Below are 26,977 nucleotides of genomic sequence, written 5' to 3'. Positions count from 1 at the left end.
TCTGGATGGTGTGGCTTGGTCACATCCTCAGTGATGAGCGCTATATGTACACTAGTCAACATTTGAAGTGGATCAAAACCTTTCATCAAAGTTGTCTTAAAACCAAAATGCGTTCTTGTCTTAGGACAACTTTGATTTACTTTTTTGATCCACTTCAAATGTTGACTACTACATATATTAGTGTGTGAATGAACAACTGTGCAGACTTTAACAATGTAACTGAGATGCCATATTGAATATAACACTGAAAACAAGGCTGTGAGGGGTAGACATGCAGACTTTACAATAGCATGCAGTATAAGGCCTAAATCATGTAATTTTCACATTTTGTCTATAAGATTTTATTTTTTTTCGTCAGCTTAACACTCGGCATGTTGTTAAACAGTGCAATGCATTGATCACAATCTACTTCTATCCCTCACAGACTCTTCATTCATATCAAAAATAAAATATGCCACTACCCCGACTAAGGTCTATGCCACGCTGATAAACTTGTGGTTTCCAAACTGACTTATCAGAGTCTTGCTTCTGCAAACACTGTTGACATTCAGTGATCAGTGGTTGTGTTTCTATTTAAAGCCTGCTCTGTCTGTTTTGTAAATTCAAGTTGAGTCATGTCTCTTGGCCAGAGCCTTTCAAACCCATTAACTGATGCTGCTGTGGATAGAGGAGCCAAACAGTGCATTAGCAACAGCCAGTGCCCTATGTAAAGGCCAATTAATTCACCTGAAAAGCTTTGATTTTATCTGACGTGGAGCATTAGATATGAAGCTAATTCAATTTTAAATGATTCTTGTGCAAAAGAAAGGAATGTGCTGTTTGGGTAAATTGATTAATGATTCAGTGTTTGGTTAGCAAATGCAAACATTATTTTGTGAAAATAATAGTTGTTTTGTCCAGTACTTGTGATACTGAAAGTGTCACTCATGTTGCTAAGCCAGTCAATTGATTATAAATTAAATACTCTAATTATTACATAATGATTTGCATATGTGAGACCATAGATGTGCATGCAGTTTAGCGCAATTGTTAACAATGATTGTTTGCTTGTCTGGCAAAATAGAAATGTGATCATGGACCACAAAACCAAGTAGCACAGGTATATTTGTAGCCAACAACACACACTATGGGTCAAAATTATAAATTTTTCGTTTATGCCAAAAAATCATTAGGATATTAAGTAAAGATCATGTTCCATGCATATATTTAGTACATGTCCCACCGTAAATATATCAAAACCTTATTTTTGATTAGTAATATGCATTGCTAAGAACTTCATTTGGACAACTTTAAAGGCGATTTTCTCAATATTTTGATTATTTTTTTTCTTCAGATTTTCAAATAGATTTATCCAAATATTGCGCTATCCTAGCAAACATAAATCAGTGGAATTTATTCAGCTTTCAGATGATGTATAAATTTCAATAAAAATAATAAGAAATTGACCCTTATGACTGGTTTTGTGGTCCAGGGTCACAATGATTGTGGCAATTAATTTCAGAAATCGCCACTTTCAAAACTCAGTCCACATTGCACATTTGGGTCATTTTCCGTCCTTAATGGGGTTCATTGAGGCGTGTTGCTAAACGCCCGATACCGCAGCCTGATTGGCTGGACGAGGCAGAATGAGCCAATCAAGCCCTGGTCCGATGCTGTTCGAGTGGGCGTGGCCTCGCATCACAGCGGATGGCGAGAGCCAATCAGAGACAGAAGAGATCAGCCAAGGCCATCGTCAGATGTCGGCGTAGAGAAAACAGGAAAGGCTGAGCGCATAGTGAGTGAGGAAGCAGCAGCCAGCTGTGTGTTTGGAGGAAAAAGTGTCTCCTGCAAACATATCTCGCCTGTTAACTCTCTCAGACAGACTCAGTGCACTAGGAACACCCAGAAAGGAGAAAACCTGCAGTCATTAAGAGTACATAGACCGGTAAGTGACTCAAAACCTCAGCGCACTAGTAAGTTAATACAAACAGTGGATATTGAAAACAGTCTCTCATTTGCAAGTACATTTAGCGAAATAAAAGAAACAGAGAATATAAAACGTACAGCGACACAGCTCTTTTTGCTCAAAACACTGAGTGTATATATCAGGGTGAGGATCTGTATTTATTGTAATTTTGATCGTGAATATCACACGACAGCTCCGTACAGAGACAGGCTCTAACTTACTGGTCTTTTTACCTGTGATTTAAATGAATGAATGACGTCGTTAACACCTTCAAGTACACGGAAGTGTAAGGTGCATGTTATCTAATTCAAAAACAAAACACAGAAGAAGCATTAAAACTAATGAATTAAATTCAGCTCATTTCCTTTAGTTAGAGTCTAGTCTGGAGACAAGATGTTTGTCATGAATGGCAGGCCTTTAAACCTATTCTTTAACTTTTTCTAGTATTTATCTTATATGGCTAATATTTTATTTCAATTATTAGTATGATTTTTTTTGCTTTTACAAGTTGCTATAAATTAAATGTGGCACTTGTACACTGCTACTATTTTCATTAGTGAGTGAAAGCTATTCAATTAGTCACCAGTGTATATTGCAGTTGTGACTAATCAATTAGTTACTTGTGCAGTATATACTAGTACTTATTCCCTTGCTACTAGTCACTATCCCAGTAGTACCAAGTAACTGTTCTGTTGTTTTAGTGACTAATAGTAAAGGGATTAGAATTTGTGTTTTGTAAATAATTACTAGTGACAGTGAGTCACAAGTGCTTTACTTGCTAGTGATTTAAAAGATAACAAGTACTAGTAAACATATCTAACACATGGATTAGTTTGACGGGAATAAATGTTTCTGTAGTCAGGAATTTAATTAAAGTCAACCAGCTTTTGGATGAGGCATTACATAAGCTTGAGCTTAAATAATGAAGATCCATCCATGCTTTAGATGAATAGAGATCAGCGAGGATAGAAATTAGATTTAATAACCACTGTCATAAACATTGCAATTTTGTCTTTAGCGTTATTCAAATGTAACAGGTCTAATACACCTCTGAATCAGATAAATGTGTTGGGTTAGGAGTGTAATAGGATCAATATCTTTACTGTGAATCCTCCTCGCATCCTTCCGATGCGATGAATGATACCGCTGCTGTTTTGTGATTGAGGGAAACACAGTTATAAATCAGTTGCATCACTACTAGTGTCACGCACAACCCCTTAACCAGCTGTGCAGTGCAGTATGAGCGTGTGTGCATGCAACTGGCCAGCAATTACAGAAAAGCACAGCAGTATTACCATCGCCGTACCATTGTAAATGGGGTCAGATCAGGTCATTGGTAATTCTTTGTGCACTAGGATCAATACTAATAAAACACTCTGCAGCGCTATCGGTAATATAGGAAAGTACATGACACATCTGTTGCTAGATCTACTGAATTTAGAGATACACTGCTAGTTTTTTCATCTTGCAAAAATGTACCATTATAGCCTTTATTTGTGTCAATAGTTATTGGTACTGTCCCAAAACAGTAATGAGTTAATATGGCATCTTTATCAGTCAGTGTAAGCTGTCAGAATTCTGGTGTAATTTCTCGTTTTGATTAAATTGGTTAATAGAAAGTTGCCGTTTTAGTGGCGAAGCATTGTTTCTGTATGGTATTTTGCTTCATGCAGTGGTCACAGTACAATATTTTGTAAGAGGTGTGAATGTAGACCTCAACTTACAGAAAAGCCTGGTATGTTGAAAAAAAGTTAGCGTACAAAAGAAATTGCTAAATTTCACAAAATAATTACAAACAACTGGCAAGGAACACATTGAATTATACATGAAATTTTGAAGTAGAAAGACCGGAGTGTTAGTTTTTTGCAATACATTGCAATACATACATTTTTTATTTACTTTAAAAATGTGTTTTTACAATGTATAAGAGCATTTTAAAGACCAGTTTTATGGTGTGAATTATGGAACCTCTTTTTTGTTTTTGGACAGAGTTTGTTGATTTCACAAATTGTATTGGTTTTCTGTGGTATTGTGTTTAACGTCTTTTACATCACTGGTCTGTGAGTCCAATATAGCCAGTGCGATAACTCATCGCTTCCTTCTGGCCGATGTTTGCGGTGATGCTGGATGTCAAATCTAGATATACACTGATACAGCATTGGGTGGTTGCGTTTTTGTTTTTCTTTGTCTTTTTATCAGAACAATGCTAAATACAGAAGTCTTTGAATGCGTTGTTTTCTTTTCAGTCTGTGCATTTACAGCACTCTAGTGAGTTGGGTGGGCGATGTACAAGGAGGGTGCTGGGGGTGTAGCGCTCCTCCTCTCTTCATTAGTAAATTGCCGGGTCAAGGACAGGACTGTCTTCTACAGTAACTGAACACTCTGTTCTCCTCGCCACATGCATCCGCATTAATTCTCATTGCAGAAGAGGAAAAACAGTGAGTCTATTTTCAATGTGCATAAAGAAGATTAAATGGCATTCTTTTTTACATGGGAGCATTTGTCTTTGCAGACAGTTTTATCCACAAATCAATAAACATTTCTGAGGCCTTTTTCGGGATGTTTGTAAAAGGCAGCAATTTTAAATTTAAATGTTTTATAGATGGTTTTTAAAATGGTAAACTGGAAACATTTTAAGATTTGTAGCAAATATCAGATTGAAAGAACTTTAAATAGTTTTTATTGTAATGTTGTGTTTTAAAATAGTTTAATCAACCTGCCATGAAAATATAGCCATTGTTGCTGAGATGGATGCATGAATGAATGAATGGATGGATGAATAGAATACATTTATTTGTAGGATGTTAGGTTTTTAAAATATTTTCGTTTTTTCCATTAGTTAAAAAGCACATTATAGAAGAAAAAATATTACATACACTACTGTTCAAACATTTTAAGTCAGTTTTTATTTAATTTTTAATTTTATAATTTTTTTTGAAAGAGCAGTCTTCACTCTTCAGCGTCACATGATCCTTCATAAATCCTTCTAATATGCAGATTTTCTACTCAAGAAACATTTATTATTATTACCAGTGTTGAAAACTAAATATTATAATATTTTTGTGGAGACCATGATACATTTTTATGGATTCTTTGATTTGTCATTTTTGAGTCATTGAATGCGTTCTTGCTAAATAAAAGTAGCAAATTCTTTCAACAACAAAAATAAATCTTTTGAATGGTAGTGTATGAATTTTTTGAATCATCAGTTCTTTATGTTGTCTGTGTTGTTTCATCCTACATAGTATGGTGCTGAATGCAGATTGAGATGGCTCTTCTTGTCATTCTCTGCGGATTGGTTTATCTTGTCTTTTTTTAAACAAAGACGGGTTATGTTGACCCCACTGACAGCTTGGCACTCTCGTTGCACTGCACGTCCTGACAGGGTTCAGACAGGCGGCCGTGATGTCATCTGAATGCCACCTCAGCCTGCCAGTCATAAATGCACTCATGTATGAGAGTTTTCCACTGTTGTTGAGTCACTGTTGATGGAGAGGATGGAAATAACTAATAGCTCAAATTGGTTTACTAAGATTTGGTGGCTGGTTATAAAGACTGTCTGTACTTCATACTGTTCTGTCTGGATGGATGGTTTTCTTTTGGTTTAAGAAAGCTCAGCTGAGGTTCATGATGTACCTGATTGCCCTTCTATCATGTGTCAGTCAGACTGCAGTTGGATGTTGCTCTCGTGCACAGTACGAAGTCCAGGGCTAATCAAATCAGGGTGAGCATCAAGCCTATTTTTAGCTGCCTTTCTTGATTCAGGGAAAGGTAAAGAGAAAGAAACCAGCAGATAAACAAAGAAATGTAATGTAATATAGCGAGAGAAAATGCATGGAACATGGTGGTTTGTCTGTGTCTTCAGCATGCTATTTAAATGTAAGCTTTGTGTAATTGAAATGTCTAGCAGGGGTGTTAGTTTCACTCAGCTGCTTAACTTCCTGGTACATCATGTATTTATTTTATGTACATACTAAAAACGTTATACCGTTGTATACTCAAGGATATACTCTTGTATACTTTTTTTTTTTTTTTTTTTTTTTTTTTTTTTTTCTTGTGCAAATGTCAGTAACTTATAAATCTATCTTATATATGGCCTTTTGAACCATGATAACAAATTGTCACAAAAAGAAAGTATTTAGTTATTTACAAATTTTTATTAATTTATTTTATGTATATATGCATGTATTTTATATAGCATTATTTATTTAGCCTTTTTACTTTTTTATTTAATGCACTGATCTGTTGCAGTTTTGTAAAGCATTTTAAAAGGTGCTGTTCATTTATTGGTCTCAAGTGACTGACTGATGGTTAATGAGTTTCTGTGTGTCTTTCTCTGCAGTGCTTTAGTCCTCGAGCACCATGTCAGCCAAAGCCATCTCTGAGCAGACAGGGAAGGAACTTCTTTACAAACACATTTGCACTACAGCTGCTGTACAGAACCGCTTTCGCTATGCTAACGTGACGGCAGAAACCGACTGGAAGCGACTGGTTCAGGATCACCCCTGGCTTCTGACAGAGGTAAGACTGGAAATAGTGGATCTGGGGTCACATTTGGGCTTGAGGTGAAAGATAATTAGAAAAGCCAATAATTTAAAAAAATAGTGAACTCTGTGTTCATCTCCGACACATTTACAAAATGAATCGTTGTGTACTCTTGGCTAGTAATTGGTAAGACTTGGTTATAATCTCTATACAATGATTTACTTGTTTGCTGCAATAATTTTAAATATTTGAATCTTCATGGGGGATATTAATATGTGTTTTATTTATTATGTATATTCTTTAATTGTGTTAACTTTTTATATAGTCTGTATATTATGAATTTGCTCAAATTATTCTTCAAAAAACAGTTGCATTTAATAATTTATAAAATAGTTCCTAAAATATAAACAATCAGTAACAAATGTACTTTTTCTTTTATTACAATACATAAATACAAATACAATGTACTGTATATGTATGCATAGGTTTTAAATTGTGTTTGTGACAAAGATTGTCATTATTAGAAGAATAGTTTCTCTAAATGATTCATGAATAATCCACTAAAAGCACTATTTTACTATTATCAGTTTCAACCAGTTAGATTTATGAAGGGTAATTCTGCTGTGGGGTAAATGAGTAAAAGTCCTATAGAGAGATACTGAGGATGTTGGACGGAGAGGATGGTGTTCATTAGTATGCTGCTTGACTTGCACATCAATTAAGGGAGCTAAAGTGAGCATAGCAGAATTTCTCAAATGACAGTACAGCGACAATTTCTGCTGAAAAAGCACTCTTAATCACCTTTATGGAGGAGCCAGAGGGTATAATGATATTAGATATGACTCCTGTCTCTCTGTCCCCTCCCTTTATCTTTAGTCAGTGACTGAGGCCGTTATATAGAGACAGGCTTAATTAGGAAATCATGACATTTCTTTTGATCGCCCTTCTGTTTGTGTTTCTAAAATTGAGTAAGGAAGTACGGTTTCATTTAACACACAGTGCACTCCAAAAGCCTGAGACAACATTCATTTAAACCTTTTGAAGAAAAGCTGAAGCAAAAATTCAGACCATTCTAGATCTAGTAGTCTGTTTTAAACCAGTCATTTCAACCTTAGATTTTGTCACAAGTTGCCAACTCCTTAGTTATTTTCCATTCATTGTTGTTTTTGCAATAATGCAATGCTTAATGTCATAAATTCTAATCGATGAGTGATTGATTATTTTGGTGTTTTTCATGTTTCTGTCCAGCGGTTGGTTGTGAAGCCAGATCAGCTGATCAAGCGCAGAGGAAAGCTGGGACTGGTGGGTGTGAAATTGGATCTGGAGGGTGTGAAGGAATGGCTCAAAACCCGCCTTATGAAGGAGGCAATGGTGAGGACAGATACCGCCTCTTAACGTTAGCTTTAGTTTCATTGGCATTATCCCTTTGGAAATGTGTAAATTGCATTTGTTGTTTGCACATTTTCTTTTCTGTATGTTTGCAGTTTATGTAACCCAATTTATTAAATGTCATGCCCCTGCATACAACATTGCCTGAGGGCCAGAAACATATTGCTGAGAGAGAGACAGACATTACTTTTTTCTTCTTATAATATTTTTGTGTTTTGTTGTCTTATGCTGCACATTTTTTCTATAGGTTATTTCTGCAAGTTCTCTCTCTGTCTTTGTTTGCTAGACTGGTCATAGTTCCTGTGGACTCTCCCACTTTCAAGGGAGCGTTTCATTGTTTTCCCACCTTGTCATACCTTTATTTTTCGCTCTCTCTTGAAATGTCACCTCGCCTTCCTCTCTTTTTTTCTCGCTGATTTATATCAACTGGCCTTTTTGCCTGCTGTTTTGACTGCAGCACAAATGAGGTGGGTGTGTGTGTGTGTGTGTTTTTGGCTTGCGGCTCTGCTTGTCAAATCGTTCAGTTTTCTCAGCGAGTCCCTGAACACTGAGGTCCAGTCACTGGTGCTGAACACAAGCCTTTAGACTGTATGAACACTTCTCTGCCTCCTCCTTCCCATCTCTAGCCTCCTTTTCTTGCCTCTTACATAATTCCCTTTTCATTAGGAGAAGCTCTTAGATTCAGACCAGAGGCAATTTCTGATGTTTAACCCTTACGGGTAAGCATAAGCTTTTAAAATGAACATCTCTCTGTCTCTCAGGTGGGAAAGGCTAAAGGTATCCTCAAAAACTTCCTGATTGAGCCCTTCGTTGCCCACAAGCAGGTGAGCACATCCAATAAATGCCATGTGTACATGAATGAAATGGCTTATTTAATTGTGGCTAATAATAATAATAAAAGCTGCTGAATTATTGTAGTTATTATAAGCCACAATTAAATAATTATGCATCTAACATTTTATATTTTGTTGTTTTTCAAATTTGAATTATTATTATTATTAATAATAATAATAATAATTGGTGCTGTCAAACGATTAATCGCGATTAATCGCATCCAAAATAAAGTATTTGTTTACATAAATATACACAGAAAACATGCATATATTATTGTGTATTATATAAATACACACACATACAGTATATATTTAGATGTATTTACATGTCTATATTTATATTCATATAATTTATATTATAAATATATTTAATTAAAAATATATATTATTTTTCTGAAATATGTATACACAGAAAACATACATATATTATGCGATTAATAATTTGACAGCACTTATAATAATAGAGTAATATAGTATCATACAAATGTATGTTAGAAGCAGTATTGTTAATAAAACTTAAGCCGCTATTATTATTATTATTATTAAATCATTCCAATAAATATTTAAAATAATATAGTATAATAAGAAATTAATGTTAGATGCAAAATTATTGTTAAATTAATTAATATAATAATAATGCTCCACCTATTTATTATTTTTATTAACAATTTTGCTGCTGAAATCCATTTTTATAGCAGGGGTTGTATTATTTGCATGGTTGTAAAATGATTATGATAATGTATGTTAATGGTTTACTATCCGAGACATGACTTGAGCGAAAATGAGAAAGGGAGGGGTAACTTTGCTGAATTGTGACTTTCCCTCAGGAGGAGGAGTTTTACGTGTGTATCTATGCCACACGGGAAGGTGATTACATGCTCTTCCATCATGAAGGGGGTGTGGATGTAGGAGACGTGGACTCTAAAGCCCTGAAACTCCTGGTGGGAGTAGATGACAAGATCAGTACGGACACAGTCAAGAGTCAGCTCCTCACACACGCCCCTGCAGATAAGAAAGAGTGAGTCAGACAATCAAAACAAATAAATACATATTACATGTTGTTAAATATTACACTCATTTATAGGTTTTTTTAAATAGTTTATTTAGCCTTTTTGTGTTGTGCTGAGGTGTTTGCACTTCTTTGTGATGCTGGTCTGCAGATTTCTTTTCTGTCAGTTGTTGATCAGAATCTAGATTTTAAAATCTGTATAGAAACACCTTTTTATACTATATGCTGATTCAGCTTCCTTTGCCATATAACGACCACTCTTGGGGAAATATAACCATAATTTAATTGCCTCAAAACCTCCTTGAGGGTCACTGCTGCATCCCCGTACAAAAGATGCTGCAAGCAGTTCTTGGTCTTGCTACATATCGAGATGGGATAAGAGTGAGCAAAAAAATGAGACTGGAGAGGAAGGGAGGACAAACAAGCAAACGAGGTGCTCTCAGCTGTGCCGCCAGTAGTTGAGGGCACTTTGATCCATTACACAAATGAACCCCCCCACCCCACTATTATTCAATTCACGTCTATAAGTCCATCTTTTTGATGGAACACATACTCTGACATCTCGTTCTGGCTGGCCTCACCGTCTTGGCTGACATTGAGATTGACGGGGAGTCTGGTTTGGCTGCTTTGGCCAGTATCCACGCCTCTATTTCTATTCATCCGTCTCTTTTATTCTTCCTCTCCCTCTCTTATTCTCAGTCAGACACACACACAACATTATGAAGATTGAAGCTTGAAAAACAACATGCAACTCCCTCTCACAAATATTGTGGCATAAAATATATTTTTTCCCTTCCTAGATTTCCTTTTGTCTTCTTTCACCGAGTGCATTTACTGTCATGCCACGAGTTCCTCCCTCTTCCTCCAGTGATTCAGTCTCCCTGTCACTTCTCGTGTATAATTTGTGTTCTCCGGACTATGGAGTTTTTTTTCCATACCGTCACAGTTTTTTGTTTTTTTATGTGTTGGATGACGGATGAGTCTCTCACTTTCTCCTCCCTCTGTTTTCCCTTGTTACCTCAAACACCAGCTGTTCGGGCTCACACCAGTAACCAGTTCTGTCGTTAAATCGAGTGTCATTACTGTTCATAGTTCCAGTTTGTTTTGTATACAATATTACAGAAGCATCAGTACATTCAGCATTTTAAAAAAAAAAAAGGGAAAAAAAAGGTTTTAATCAGTATTTAATTTTTTTTTTTTTTTTTACTTTTGTTTGGCATGGATCATCAGTGACGTTACAAAAGATTTCTATTTCAAATAAATGCTGTTATTTTGAACTTTCTATTCATCAAAGAATCTTGAATAAAAGTGTATAACTGTTTTCATCACTGATAAGTGTGTTTTGAGCAGCAAATCATTATATTAGAATGATTTTCTAATAGTTATTTTAAATTGTAACATTATTAGGCCCGGTTTCACAGACAGGGCTTAGACTAAGCCAGGATTAGGCCATAGTTCAATTAGGACATTTAAGTAATTTTTATAAACATGCTTAGAAAAAAACATTACTGGGGCGCATCTTGAGACAAAAGGAAAGTCACTGATATATTTTAAGATCAGTCAGTGCAAGTTTATTTCATTTGAAACAGCTAAGATTTACATTTTAGTCTAGGACTAGGCTTAAGCCTTGTCTGTGAAACCGGGGGTTAGTGTTTTACTGTGCTTATGATATAAATAATAAATGAAGCCTTTTTGAACAAAGTCTTTCCAAAACATTTAAAAAAGTCTTATGAACCCTAAACCTTTAAACACTTGTGTATCTAAACATCTTTTAAACAAGTGCCAGCGGATGAAGAAAAATAAACTTAATTTTAAAGTCTCTAACAAGTCTGTTTTGTATTTCCAAAGTTTGTTCATTAGTTTGTGTTTTAAATGACAGTCATTAAACTGTCAAGTACAGATCCACATATTTACTTTGTGTGAAGTCAGTGATGAGAAACTAAACTACTTAATTTGTGTCAGTTTATCACATTCATAGTATTTAATGTAACAATATTCTGTTGTTGTTTTTCTGCAGGATGTTGTCTAGTTTCCTGGTGGGCTTGTTTAACCTGTATGAAGACTTATACTTCACATACTTGGAGATCAACCCTCTTGGTAAGTCACAAAAGCAGCCCATCCCACCTCTGATGTCTGTTATGGATGACATTATTTGTGCACCCACACGGACATCTGATTCAGTTCTTCCCAGTGTCTTGGCACTGTTGATTCGCTCTATGGAGACCAAAAACAAACCTCGTCCAGTTCTTTGCAAGGCAGTAAAAGTTCTACTTGCTCATTACTTTTAGATGACAGAACAAATCTTATTTTGACCCCATTTGCTTATTTTCCTTCATAACTGAAGGCTGAACTCTGCTCCAACTCGGTGTCAAAATAACATCATAGAATGTTTTGAGGAAAGATTTAATTTGAGCAAATGAAGGCTAATTAATTAACATGGATGCTGTTTGATGGTGACTGGGGACGCTTCATAGGGCACTGATTAATAATCCCTGTGTGCCCTATGGCATCTGTTACTGTTTCTAACTTCCTTTTGATGTTCCTGTTTGTGTTTTGGTTTGTATAAATCCCATTTTTATCATTTCACATGTTCTCAGTCTATTAGAAAATACACTCTGTCTGCACGAGTTTCTCATAGTATTTCACTTTCGTTTTTTTTTTTTTTTTTTTTTACATAAAAGCGCATAGCCATCCAGTGGTATACATGACTCAAGAATCATATATGCCAAAATATCGAATCATCATGTGCAGCCCAACATTTCCACAGCACAACCCAAAGCATTTAGTAACTCTGAGATTTAAATAAAGGATTCAGTGGCAATATACATTTCATTATTGCCTAAGGCAGGCAAAAAAAAAAAGCAAAGTGACAAGTTGAAACTGGGATGAAAAAACGCTCTCTTTCTCTCTGTCAGTGGTCACCAAGGATGGAGTGTATGTGCTGGACATGGCTGCTAAAATCGATGCCACAGCCGATTACTTGTGTAAAGCCAAGTGGGGTGATGTGGAGTTTCCCCCTCCCTTCGGCAGAGAGGCCTATCCTGAGGTAACAATCAAAATATAGATGTGTGTTTAGTTGGATAATATTGTACGTTTTCAGTGATACAGTGACAGATGCCATCTAAGTATTAATTTGTATGAGTTAATGTGTAAGCCCAACAAGGAACTGCCTGCCTTTATCACTGTTTTGTCGATTCATCAGAGGACGCTTGTGCTTCTGTTTCTGCTGTCTTTGCTTACTTTCACTTGTTCTAAAGAATATGATTTAATAATTAATTAGAGGTAGTCTTTCATAAATCATTCATTCATTCACCACACACAGACACTATTACAGTGAGTCGTGCAGCGAGAGAGATTGATGTGTCTTCTGTGCTGAGTCATTGTTGGCAGTGTGTTTTGAGGTAATGTTTATCTGACAGGAGGCTGGTTTAATTGGTCTCTCACACACGGATACACTAGCTGCTATAGCAGACTGGAATAAAAGCTGGAATAAAATCAGGGTTGGCATAGTAATAACCTATGGTACACTCTTTTGCCTTCTGTCAGATGTGCTGCTGTAATTGGTTGTTGGTCCATATGATTTGGACAGGGAAGAGTGTTGGCGTCATTAAATATTTGGTAACACACAGTCCACAAGCCATTTTATGATGTTTCCGTTAACTAATGGGTTTCTGCTTCATTTATACGAATTATATTTCTCTTATGGCATTTTACTAGTAGATAAACTTTAATCTTGTTTGTTTTTATTTACCATGTCATTTGAACCAAACCTGGCTAAATGGGAAATAAAAAATCATTTTTAGACATTAAACAGCGGATTTTGTCTTTAGCCACTGATGTGAGGTACAGTACACAAACCTTTTCATAACATTGCTGTAGGAGGCATACATAGCGGATCTAGATGCTAAGAGTGGCGCCAGTCTCAAACTGACTCTCCTGAACCCTCGTGGACGGATCTGGACTATGGTGGCAGGGGGCGGAGCTTCTGTCGTCTACAGGTACCTGTCGCTCACGAGTTATTATAGCTTACATATGATGTATGAATTTTAATTCTCAATGTTAACTGCTTAAAGGGATAGTTCACCCAGAAATGAAAATTACCCCATGAGTTACTCGCCCTCAAGCCATACTCCTGAGTGTATATGATGTTCTTCTTTCAGACGAATACAATCGGAGTTGGGTCTGAATTTTCATTTCTAAATGAAATCTTAAGAGTAGCTTGGAAAATGAAATTTATAGTAAGAGACCGTTTGAAGGAAGATGCTGGTGTAATGAGCAGAAGAGAGATGAAGCAGATACCTGTATGAGCCAGACTCTGAGAGCTAAATGACATTACCCATCCAAGCTTGATAACGGTTATCTAGAGGTTTATCGTTCACTGCTGCATCTGTCCTTCTCTCTGATGGAGGGAGGAGATGGAACAAGAGAAAGCGTTGTGAGACTAATTAGGATGTGTATGTGCTCTACTCTTGAGAGTAGAGCAGAGGATCAAGAAACCAAATGTTTTCCTTTTTAATGCCCCTAAACAAACAGACAAATAAACCATGAACAAATAAAACGGATGTAAGATCTACTGAATAATATTGACATGCTCTGTTTCCTAATGGTGGGATTTAAATATTTCTGACATAAGAGCAAATAGTTTAACACACAGTATTGTATTTTTTCCTCACTCATAGTGACACAATCTGTGATCTGGGCGGCGTCAATGAGCTGGCCAATTACGGAGAGTATTCGGGTGCTCCGAGTGAGCAACAAACATACGACTATGCCAAGACCATCCTTTCCCTCATGACCCGTGAGAAGCACCCTGATGGTACGTCCACCACAGTCTTAAAGTCCAACTTTCTTTATTAGTCTTTCACCTAAAATGATTTTGAAGTGTTTTTTTTTGTTAGTTTTTTTTTTCAATTCTTGTCCAAATGTGGGGGGCTTTTTTTGTGTGTAAAATCTTTTACACTTCATCACGAAATACTAGGGAAAAATAAAGTTGTTCATTTTAAATCATTTAATTTTGGGGATGTTTGTCCCAGACCCAGATTTTTTTTTAAACTGAAAAACTTAAATTTATATTAAATTTGTATTAACATAAGTTCAGAGAAATTATTTTTACTTTGTCATATTAAAATAAATATTATATTTATATTTTTTTATTAAAATAATAACAATATTAAATATAATACTAATATTTGTTGTTATTATTATTATTATATTAAGTATTTATTAACATCAATACTGCTGTGATTTACCAAACAATTTTAATTTAGAAACTTTTTTTTTTATTATTCAAAGTTACTAGACTGGTAGCTAACTCAATCTCAAGCAATCTCAAGTCTTAACCATTTTTATTTTCAACCAGAAAGTGAAAGATATTACAATAATGTACTGTAGGATGATTTGTGATGTACTGTGTGTTGGTTTAATCTAGGGTATGATCATATTCCATGGCATGTGATAAATGTTACCTGAAAGATTCTGTATGTTGTTGAAGTTTGATTTGAAAACTTAACGTAGACAGAAGCACTCCTAACTGAAGAATCGCTGCTTTACGTATGTTGTATCTGCAGTATCTAATGTGCCACTGTTCTTTTCTGTTGCGTAGGTAAAGTCCTGATCATTGGAGGTAGCATTGCCAACTTCACTAACGTAGCAGCAACATTCAAGGTTAGATCATAGAGTCCCTCATGCTGTGCATGTGGAATTGCGCCATCTATCTGCTTTATCAAAGACCAATATTTTGAGACACACACCCTTTATGTATTTGTTTGGCTGTTTTGTATGTTATCAGGGTATCGTCAGAGCTATAAAAGACTACCAGAACCCTCTGAAAGAGCACGAAGTCACTATATTTGTCCGTCGTGGTGGCCCAAACTACCAGGAAGGTTTAAGAGTGATGGGGGAAATTGGTGAGTTTGTGCATGTGCACATTTGTAAGTGTACATAAAGTCAAAGCTTCGAGACTTGATCTCATGTTCGTGTCTTTTGTGTGTGTGTGCAGGAAAGACCACCGGTATCCCCATTCATGTTTTTGGCACTGAAACCCACATGACCGCCATTGTTGGAATGGCACTGGGTCACCGGCCAATCGCCACACAGCCTCAAGTTGCTGCCCACACCGCTAACTTCCTTCTCAACACTAGCGGTGGTACCACAGTGAGTGTGTGTGTATATGTGTGTGTGTGTGTGTGTGTGTGTGTGTGTGGGAGTCTTACTTTAAATGTGCTTGCATTTAAAAACCTCTCACAGCCTCAAGCATGCCATTAGATGATCCAGGGATTTCAGTGAAGTGAAGTTTCTTATTGTTGAGTCTTTCTCCACTGCTTTTAGAGATCACGTCTTAATGTGCTGCTCGTACCGGACTATAAGTGTCACTACAAAGACTGACTAAATTTCTTACTACTGCTCTCTCTCTTGCTCCCAGACTCCCGCCTCCTCCAGATCTGCCTCTTTCTCTGAGGTCAAAACTGGAGTAGAAAACTCATCAGCTCAAAAGACTCGTGCTGGCCTTCCTCCAGGTTGGTGCAAATGGGATCACACTCCCAAAAGCAGACAATGCACAGTAACGGAATAGATTAATGGTAGGCTGGTGCGCCTCCTACAGGCTCATGTGTCATGGACGCAAAGATAATGCAGGGTGACCAGACATCTTTTTCCTGGACATGTCCTGGAGAGGATTTCTATATTGACTAAAAAATGTCTGGGTTTTGGCATTGTTTTAATACTTTTCATACTTGCTGCAGGTGACTGAATAGTAGTTTGACCAATAGCGTGCAGGCATTGTACATAATTGACCAATCATGACATGAGAGAAGGTGGGATCTATAGAAAACAGTCAAAGCAATGCAAATACACAAACATAAAATGTATGAGGACTGTAGAGAGCATGTCAATGGGAAAGCGAAGCCAAAACCTGGACACTATACACCTTTTTCAATGCAGAAGTAGTAAGCCTATGGGCAAGACTTCCAGTTCATTAGTCGCTATAGGAAATAATGAGAAGAATAACAACGTGCAGTAAACGGTAAAACTGTTTGTGTGGTCATACTAGTTAAGATAATGCATTAAAAATAATATGGTAAGACACCAATTTTCAATATCAAGCAGCAAAACAAACTGTTTTGTACAGCTAAAAATACCTGGAGGCGGATGAGACCAGAAGCTAGACCCATAAAAATGACAAATGGCTGCTCCCATTTTTACAGGAAGAAAAAGGTGGATAAGCAATTACGAAATCCTGGCCAAGGCATGTAGGGGAAACCTATAGTCATGGTCACCCTAGATAATAAAATGGTTTATTCTTATTCTCACTTCTAATGAATGGGTCACCTTCAAAGCCATTGTAAATACCCCTATATTAATGTGACATTGCATGGCAGCCATGACATACTACTAAACGTTCAACTATTTATTGAATGTATCGTTTTTTTTGTCGCAGTGCGTTCTGTTCATTTTTACAATTGAGTCCAGTGGCTTCTGGCTTATAAGCCTCACTTGAAGGATTTTGCCATCCAGATTTGTATAAGTAGTAAAGTCTCTGGTCATTAAATGTCTCTGTGCTTTGTTGAATTAAGCTTTCAGCCCTGTTTAGATTAATTCAATATTATAAAGCCTATATTATGCATATAATCTGTGTTCTGCATAAATGGTATTTTCTCATATCATTTAGTTAACAAGAAATGCAAAATGAGGTAACACTTTATTTTAAAATGTCCTTGTTACACGTTACATGCATGTAATTATGCATAATTTATTGTTATTATAAAAGTAAATACAAGTAAACCAAAAATGACATGCAAGTAACCCATGCAAGACAAACCCTAATCCTAACTGTGACAAGTAGTTAATTAATATTACTCCAATATAATTACACTATAACAAGGACACCTTAAAATAAAGTGTAACCAAATTTGGCAACACATTGTTTTTGCCAGGTTAATTATAATATACTAAAAGTATTCCTTTCATGAATATATATCGAAAACATAGCCAACTGAGACTGACTTCAACATGTTTGTCTTCTTGTACTCTTAGAAACAAACAATGTAATGGTGTTTTTTCCCCCCTCCTTTCCTCCCTCTGTTGTTTCTCTTTTTCCTTCTGTCTTTCTCTCTATAGCCAAAAGCACCACTCTCTTCAGTGACCACACCAAGGCTATAGTGTGGGGGATGCAGACGCGTGCAGTGCAAGGCATGCTGGACTTCGATTATGTGTGCTCTCGTCAGGAGCCGTCAGTAGCAGCCATGGTTTACCCCTTCACGTGAGTCTTAGCTTCCATTTTAAACGCTAGTATGGGACAGTTGTCATTATAGAGTGATGAACTTTTGGTTTGAGTTTACTTCTGTGGTATTAATCTCAGTTTTCCCAAGGTTGACTGTCCCTACATCACGCATATGCATATTTAATCCTAAAACACATTATTTTTACTCAAATCAGTGGAGACCATAAGCAGAAGTTTTATTGGGGTCACAAGGAGATCCTGCTGCCGGTCTATAAGAACATGGCTGATGCTATGAAGAAACATCCAGAAGTAGATGTGCTCATCAGTTTCGCCTCCCTGCGCTCTGCCTACGACAGCACCATAGAGACCATGCAGTACACACAGGTCTGAGATCAGCATCAGCTCACTCTATACGTTCATCTGACTCTACAATGCTGTGAACTATTCCTTAAATGTTTACAAATCAATGTGGTCTGATTGTTCATGTGTTTTCTATATTCAGATCCGCACTATAGCGATCATAGCTGAGGGTATTCCAGAGGCTTTGACTCGCAAGATCATCAAAATGGCAGAGGACAAGGGAGTCACTATCATTGGTCCTGCAACGGTATGCCTCCAAACTGCTTTTCTGTTGGATGATTCTATGTGGAGCTGTGTGTGTATACTTGGAGGACAAATTGTTTGGGATAATGGTAGGTGTGTGTGTGCCGTCTACAGGCCAATGATAAGAGCCCCCCTTAAAATAAATAGCAATTATTGTACAAAATAATTTAATATTATATTTATATAATATTATTGTATTATATAAATATAATATTCATATTAATCATATAATATATTAATATTCTATTAATTAATCATTAAATAACTAATAATGTTATATTCTACTTTATATGCATATTGGAGAATTAAGAAAAATAAATAAGCTATTAATTCTACAGTGCATACAAAATTATTATTATTACTATTAGCACATTATGTAAAACTAAAAATAGATTTAATGTGTAATGGAAAAATGCTTGAAACTAGGTATTACGAGCACTTCCTGTGTCTGTTTGCCTCTTTAAGACGAGTCGCTTGATGAATTCCCAATTGTAAGTCGCTTTGGATAAAAGTGTCTGCTAAATGAATAAATGTAAATAATTATTTATATAATATAATATTATTTTATATTAATGTTATAAATATATCATTAAATACCTAATGTTATATTGTACATATATACATATACTTATACACACACTGAACAAGATTATAAACGCAACACTTGTTTTTGCCCCCATTTTTCATGAGCTGAACTCAAAGATCTAAGACTTTCTATGTACATACAAGGCCTATTTCTCTCAAATATTGTTCACAAATCTGTCTAAATCTGTGTTAGTGAGCACTTCTCCTTTGCCGAGGTAATCCATCCACCTCACAGGTGTGGCATATCAAGATGCTGATTAGACAGCATGATTATTGCACAGGTGTGCCTTAGGCTGGCCACAATAAAAGGCCACTCTAAAATGTGCAGTTTTACTGTATTGGGTGGGTCCAGGGAGGTCCGAAAACCAGTCAGTATTTTTCTCACACAGTGCAACACATCTCCTTCACATAGAGTTGATCAGGTTGTCCACTCCTCTCCAATGGCTGTGTGACAGGATGGATTATCTCGGCAAAGGAGAAGTGCTCACTAACACAGATTTAGACCGATTTGTGAACAATATTTGAGAGAATAGGCCTAGAAAAAGTCTTTGATCTTTGAGTTCAGCTCATAAAAAATGGGGGCAAAAATAAGTGTTGCGTTTGTAATTTTGTTCAGTGTATATAGGAGAATAAAAAACTAAAATTAATTCTACAGTGCATAAAAAAATATATTATTTATAATTATTACTATTGATACTTGTTATATAAAACTAAAAGTATATTTTGTATAATTCATCATTTATGATTTGAAATTAATTTTAATAATACATATTGCATAATTTGACTATAATTAGTTAATAATCCTTTATAATAATAGTTATTATTAAATATGTATTTATTAACCCTATACATTTTAGAATAAAAATATATAATTATTATTTATTAGTTATACAATGCATGTAAAATTATGTTATTAATATCATTAATTGTTGTCATATATAAATTAGATTTTATTTTTATAATTAAATTAAGTCTGTTGTGTGTGTGTGTGTGCATGTGTTGTAGGTCGGCGGTATTAAACCAGGCTGTTTCAAGATCGGTAATACGGGTGGGATGCTGGATAACATCCTGGCATCTAAGCTGTACAGGCCGGGCAGTGTGGCCTACGTCTCCCGCTCTGGTGGAATGTCCAACGAGCTCAATAACATCATCTCACGCACTACAGACGGAGTTTATGAAGGAGTTGCCATCGGAGGAGACCGGTGTGTGTTCAAGTCTACGTCTCTTTAATGCTACATATGGTTTGATGCATTGTAAACAATTTGCGTGTGAGTTTAAACCTGTGGGGTATGTCCTTCCTGCAGGTATCCAGGCTCTGTGTTCATGGGTCACGTGTTGAGGTATCAGGACACACCCGGAGTCAAAATGATCGTTGTGCTCGGAGAGGTGAGGGAGCCATTTGTGACGTTTACAATCACTATAAAATTCGCAATACACTCATGGGTTTTCTCTTTGCTTATAGATTGGAGGAAATGAAGAGTACAAGATTTGCAAAGGCATTAAAGAAGGCAGGATCACCAAACCTGTGGTCTGCTGGTGCATTGGAACCTGCGCCACCCTGTTCTCATCTGAGGTACGCAAGCGGTTGCATTGCTTATAATGTGTCCAAAAGACTAATATGAGTTTAACTTGTTTCAAATGCTAATAGCTGAATGTATTGATTGTATCCTGCCTTTTGTGTTTAGGTCCAGTTTGGCCATGCTGGAGCTTGTGCTAACCAGGCGTCGGAGACTGCAGTGGCTAAGAACAAAGCTCTGGAAGAGGCAGGAGCCTTTGTGCCCAAGAGCTTCGATGAGCTGGGAGACGTCATCAAGTATGTCGTCTTTGTGTACTTGCGAATGTAACCTCTTAACCTGGCCATCAGTAACCACATATTTGTGCATCCTGTAGATCCGTGTATGATAATCTAGTAGCAAAGGGTGTGATTGTGCCTGCTAAAGAGGTTCCTCCACCCACGGTACCGATGGATTACTCTTGGGCACGAGTGAGTATGAACTACATACGTTTTGAAGACAAATACTCATAAGAGTATTGTCTGGTGGTTAAGCATCATCTTTTTGTTCTCTCTCTCTCTCTGTAGGAGTTGGGTCTGATCCGTAAACCGGCGTCATTCATGACGAGTATCTGTGATGAGAGAGGACAGGAGCTCATTTATGCAGGCATGCCCATTACTGAGGTCTTTAAGTCTGAGATCGGGCTGGGCGGCACCCTCGGCTTGCTCTGGTTCCAGAGGAGGTACTGTTTGTTTAGTAGTAGTATTAATACTGTAGTAAAATGTACATATATATACTGTGTGTGTGTGTATATGTGGGTAACACTTTATTTTAAGGTGTCCATAATACAGAGTAATTACCTAGTTAAGTACTTAGTAGTAGCTGTTGTACTTGCATGCAATAAAATGTACTTACCATGTAACTAAGTTATGGAACAGCCTGTACTTACAGTTTGTAATTATATAGATGTAATAGGCAGCTACTGTTACACATATGTAACAGACCGAGTCTGTTACACAGCAACTTGAGTAACCAAAAGATTGTTACATGTGTTGCAGACATTATACAACGTAATTACAAATGTAAGTACACAGGCATAAGCTACTTAAAATAAAGTGTATCAAGATTGTATTTAAGTGTACTAGTAGCGGTGTAACAGACTCGGTTTGTTACATATGTGTAACAGTAGCTGCCTATTATATCTACATAATTACAAACTGTAATTTCAGGCGGTTCCATACTTGGTTGCATAAGTACATTTTGTTTCATGTAAGTACAACGGCTACTACTAAGTACTTAATTGGGTAATTACTCTGTATTATGACTTAAAATAAAGCGTTACCGTATATGTGTGTATATATATGTATATATGTTTATGTGTATATATGTATGTATGTAAATGTACATAATCTTACATTTCATACAGTTGACTGTTGACAAATATGATGCAGGGCAAAAACTCTATAAATACTGTTATGCCCTAAAATTGAAGATATTGGGGCAAAAATGCTCCTGTACGAGTTTTTGACTCATATTTATATCATATAAGCGATATCACATGAGTTCTGATTTTGTCCCAAATATCACGAGTTTAAATGTGATTTTATACAACAGTTCATTAAATAGTTATATAGTAATATATTTAACTGTTTTCTCAGTTTTGCCTACAAAAATATTTCCTATAAAGCCACAGTAAAATTGTTGCATGTCTCTGAGCTACACAGCGGTGTTTAGTTAATTATAGATTACTTTCACTGAAGCACAGCAGAAAATGCTGCAAATGTAGTTATTTTTCTTACTATCTATCAGATGTGATTTAGCGTTATTAATCTGTAGGCTAAGAATATTTCAAAAGAATCATATAGCCTAATTCTAATTGGGAGAATTGTAGATGGCTAGGATAGAACTTTGAAACTGCTAGATATCTATCTTTTTTGCTCAAGATGAGAACATTTTGATTATTGTAGCTAGGTTTTAAGTAAAATAGTAAAATATAGATTTCAGGAGCAAAACAAGTACAGAAAAAAACAGTATTTTTTTCTGTCACATGGCCTTTGCATGGATCTAAATGTAAAAACTCAATAAAAAGGATTTTTTTTTTTTTTTTTTTAAGCCTTTCTTTTTTTTTTTTTTTTTTTTGTCCAGACCTCTGCTTGGAATATATAGAGGCTGTGCCTCTTGGAACTTTAATTGAATACCCCTGACTTATATCATAAATAAATACTTTATTTGTATGGTTTTGTAACAGCTATCTGTGTCACATATTTCCTTATGTGTCATGGTAGATCGGACTCTTATTATAGAATTTGATTTCAGAAAAACTCTTTTGAACATGGTAATGGATTAAAACGTAACAGGCTGGATATACATTAACCTTACATCTTAAAGCCTCTTTTTTTCTGACAAAGCAGATCACTGATCATATATTGTGTCTATAGCCTTTAAAACAGCTTCGTAAATAGGAAGTTTTCAGTACATGACGATTATAAATGGGATTTTTTTAGCGAGCCATTAAATGACTTGAGACTCGACTCGGACTTGTAACCAAAGACTCGAGACTTGACTCAGACTCCAGGTCAAAGACTTGTGAACATCTCTGCCCTACGGTCTTGACTTAACGGACACGCGCACGCAGCGGCCATTGTAAGTCCGTAAGACCACAAGTGCACATGAAGTGTTCCGTTTGGGACAGGGCCTTACTTCATTCCTGAATGAATCCGTTGTTTGAACAAATTGAATGAATTAATGACTGCAGTTTTAGAGTATTATTACATTTAAAAAAAAAGGGGGGGGGGGGGGTTAAAGGGATAGTTCACCCAAAAAAATTTAATTGTCATAATTTACTCAAACCTGAATGATTTACTTTTTGTCGAACACGAAATAAGGTATTTTGAAGACTGTTGGTAAACAAAGCTGTTTTGCTTACCAATGACTTCCATTGCATGAACGAGAAAAAAAAAAAAGTTTCTCAAATTATCTTTTTATGTTCCGTATTTAGACTGTTATAGCCTAAAAGTTTGTGCAATAAATTTAGTTGACTCAAATATTTCTTTGGTATATCATCTTTTGTGGGTATTTTCACAGCCAAATGTAATTAGCGATTAATTAGATTAATTAATCCACGTGTCGTGTAATTAATTAGATACATTTTCATCGACTGACAGCCCTAATTTTTTTTATTACTAATTGTAGTTATTCAATGTATAGAAATAATTTAAAAATGATAATATATAAAATTTTTATTTTATATATAATTTTATAAGTTATGTTATTAAGTGTGCGTTTGGGCTGGGTGGCACCCTCAACTGCTCGGGTTCCAGAGGACGTGTTTCTGTCCTCGTGTTTTGAAAACGGCTGCTGTTTTCTTTTACCTATATTATTTAGTCTTTCATAATTTTTACATAATTTGTGTTTCTGCAGGCTTCCACGCTATGCCTGTCAGTTCATCGAGATGTGTCTGATGGTGACAGCGGATCACGGCCCTGCTGTTTCTGGAGCTCATAACACCATAGTGTGTGCACGTGCTGGCAAAGACCTGATCTCCAGCCTGACCTCAGGACTGCTCACCATCGTATGAAAACTACAGACTTGTTTGCAGGCAGTCCGTGTAGCACCAGAAGAGCAGAGTTTCATAACTGGCTCTATTTGTGTTTAGGGGGACCGTTTTGGAGGTGCCCTGGACGCAGCTGCTAAACAGTTCAGCAAGGCGTTCGACAGCGGCATGCTGCCTATGGAGTTTGTCAACAAAATGAAGAAAGATGGCAAACTCATTATGGGCATCGGACACAGGGTGAAATCGGTGAGTGCCAAAACACACAAAAATCGAAAGTGGTCAAAAACTTGTTAAATATTGTAATTTCACAATGCTTATCACTGATTGTTCTGCTGGCTTTACTGATTAATAAAAAAAATTTCAGATCAATAATCCTGACATGCGGGTACAGATCCTCAAAGACTTTGTGAAACAGCATTTCCCTGCCACACAGCTGCTGGACTATGCTCTGGAGGTGGAGAAGATCACCACCTCAAAGGTACAAACACTTGCCATACAACCGTAAATGTGACTGCAGCTTCAAAAGGAAAATAAGAAAAACGAAACATCTTCAGTATGCTATAAGCAGTGAGATGGATATGTGTTTGCTAAAAGCAACAGCTATGAAGGAATGTCAATGAATACATTTAGATAATATAAGTATAAAGTAACACTTTAGTATAGGGACCAATTCTCACTATGAACTCGTTGCTTATTAGCATTGCCTATTATTAACATATTGGCTGTTTATTAGTATTTATGAAGCATATATTCTGCATGACCATATTCTACATCCCTTATAGCTAAACTTAACAACTTACTAAATATTAATAAACAGCTAATTAGGAGTTTTTGGCAAAAGTCGTAGTTAATGATTTGTTAATCGCAAGAATAGGACATTAAAATAAAGTATGACCCCCTTTTTTTGGGGGGGGGGGGGGATCTCATAAAATGTCTCTCTTTATCAGAAACCAAACCTCATCCTGAATGTTGATGGTTTCATTGGAGTGGCATTTGTGGACCTGCTGAGAAACTGTGGCGGCTTCACTCGGTAAGTAAAACTGAAGAAAAAGAGTGTTATTTTTGTATTTATTTATTTCAATTAAACATATAATTTATATTAATAAATATAATATTTTATATTTTTAATTGGTGTTTATTTTTATGTGTTATAGTATTTTAGTTTAAGGTTAATAATTTTGTTATATGCTTTTGAAATGTTTGTTTTAGTTATATTTCTGTTTAACCTTTACTATTATTTCAGTTTTGGTCAATTCAGAACTTCAACTTAAAATTAATTCAGTTAGCTGCCAAGACAACATTTCTAATGGTGTTTTTTTTTTTTCCCTGTCTAATATTTATATTTTATTGATTTCAGCTTTATTTCAATTAATGATTTTTTTCAATAGTTAACAACTAAAACAGTTGCAAAGTTGAGTGTTCTCGTAAATGTTAGTAAAAATAACACTGATCTCTCAAACACTTGTCTGTCGTCGTTTTGTACAGCGATGAGGCAGATGAGTTTGTGGAGATTGGAGCACTGAATGGAATCTTTGTGTTGGGACGCAGCATGGGATTCATAGGTATGTGTGTGATATCCATCTCTGACGTGTCTTATGAAATGTTATTTAAACAATCTTCTCTTTTTGTGCAGGTCATTATCTGGACCAGAAGCGGCTGAAGCAGGGTCTGTACCGCCATCCTTGGGATGATATTTCTTATGTACTTCCAGAACACATGACCATGTAATGACAGAATCCAGATCTCACTCAACCAGTGCGCTATGGAAGCAAAAGAGGTTTTTATGTGTATATGCACTCCTCCAAATGTGAGTGTTTGCGTGTTACATTTTTTTTCTTTTCTCTCTGTTTTAGTGTTTGTGATCTTGTGAAAAAGTGAGGGTTTACTCTTCTGCTATAAACTGTAACCTGTCAATAACCTAAATGCCTGTATTGAATGTGTTGCAAAGTCATTTGAAAACTGTGAAAACATCCTAACACATTCCATATTTCTCTAGTAATCATCTCATGTGTATCTAAAACACCTAAATCTGCTTGTCATGTCAGTGTGCCTACAAAAGGGAAATTAGATTAGAAACTAAAATGCCTGATTTCTGGAAACTTCTCAGTGTCATTTTTCAAGTAGCTGTGACCATAAACTGAACTTTTGAAGAAGCACTTAAAGAATGTCATTGTCAAACTAATCTGCCCTGATAGCTAGGCTGTGATATTTTTATTTAATTTTTTAATGTTATTTGGAGTTATAACTTTGGTATTGGTAGTGACATCTATAACTAACAGTGCAATAATCCACTGCGCATAATAGCGAGCAATAGCTTTGTGTTTGTTTAGAAGTCTTAATCGTCTTAAATGTCAGATCAACTAATTTGCTGGACACAAGAAAGTTTCTATTTCTATCAGCTAATATATACAGATCAAACAAGTATTTTGGCCACCAATGTTATTTGTAAATGTGCAGTGTGCCATACAGTTCTCAATGTTTACAGTCCAGCCAGTCCAGCTGTATAAAGAACAGATGAAGTTCAGTGTCTGATATTTACTTAAATTATCTTGTTAAAAATAAAATTCATTATAGAAATTAAATCTTTCATTCAATCCATGCTCAACTGTGATGACCATTAAACTGGATTCTGTTTTAAAGCAGATTCATTGTGTTGTTGAGGTCGGTCTGTCTGTGTCTCTGTCTGTCTATGTCTGTGTCTGTCTATGTCTGTGTCTCTGTCTGTCTATGTCTCTGTCTGTCTGCGTCTCTGTCTGTCTGCGTCTCTGTCTGTCTGCGTCTCTGTCTGTCTGCGTCTCTGTCTCTGTCTGCGTCTCTGTCTCTGTCTGCGTCTCTGTCTGCGTCTCTGTCTCTGTCTGCGTCTG

At 36.1% G+C, this 26,977-nt stretch overlaps 1 protein-coding gene across 1 annotated transcript; it reads left to right on the top strand.

Annotated features, from left to right (window-relative positions):
• Nucleotides 1-1,724: 1,724 nt before the first annotated feature.
• On the top strand, nt 1,725-26,771 carry LOC306868844 (ATP-citrate synthase). The gene is made up of 28 exons (XM_079415246.1): nt 1,725-1,924; nt 6,288-6,466; nt 7,679-7,801; nt 8,581-8,643; nt 9,480-9,670; nt 11,679-11,758; nt 12,577-12,707; nt 13,541-13,659; nt 14,341-14,477; nt 15,264-15,325; nt 15,450-15,567; nt 15,660-15,814; nt 16,083-16,176; nt 17,777-17,918; nt 18,095-18,263; nt 18,382-18,486; nt 20,073-20,269; nt 20,372-20,453; nt 20,530-20,640; nt 20,753-20,880; nt 20,958-21,051; nt 21,148-21,302; nt 23,981-24,131; nt 24,216-24,359; nt 24,478-24,591; nt 25,061-25,143; nt 25,599-25,675; nt 25,747-26,771. The coding sequence occupies exons 2-28, from the start codon at nt 6,308-6,310 to the stop codon at nt 25,839-25,841; spliced, it is 3,279 nt and encodes a 1,092-aa protein (XP_079271372.1). The 5' UTR covers nt 1,725-1,924; nt 6,288-6,307; the 3' UTR covers nt 25,842-26,771.
• The last annotated feature ends 206 nt before the right edge of the window (nt 26,772-26,977 follow it).

The sequence above is a fragment of the Barbus barbus genome (genome assembly GCF_936440315.1).
Source record: "Barbus barbus genome assembly, chromosome: 4".
Classification (NCBI taxonomy): Eukaryota; Metazoa; Chordata; class Actinopteri; order Cypriniformes; family Cyprinidae; genus Barbus; species Barbus barbus.
Note: the sequence above shows the minus strand (reverse complement) of the source record. Positions and strands in the feature narration are given on the sequence as shown.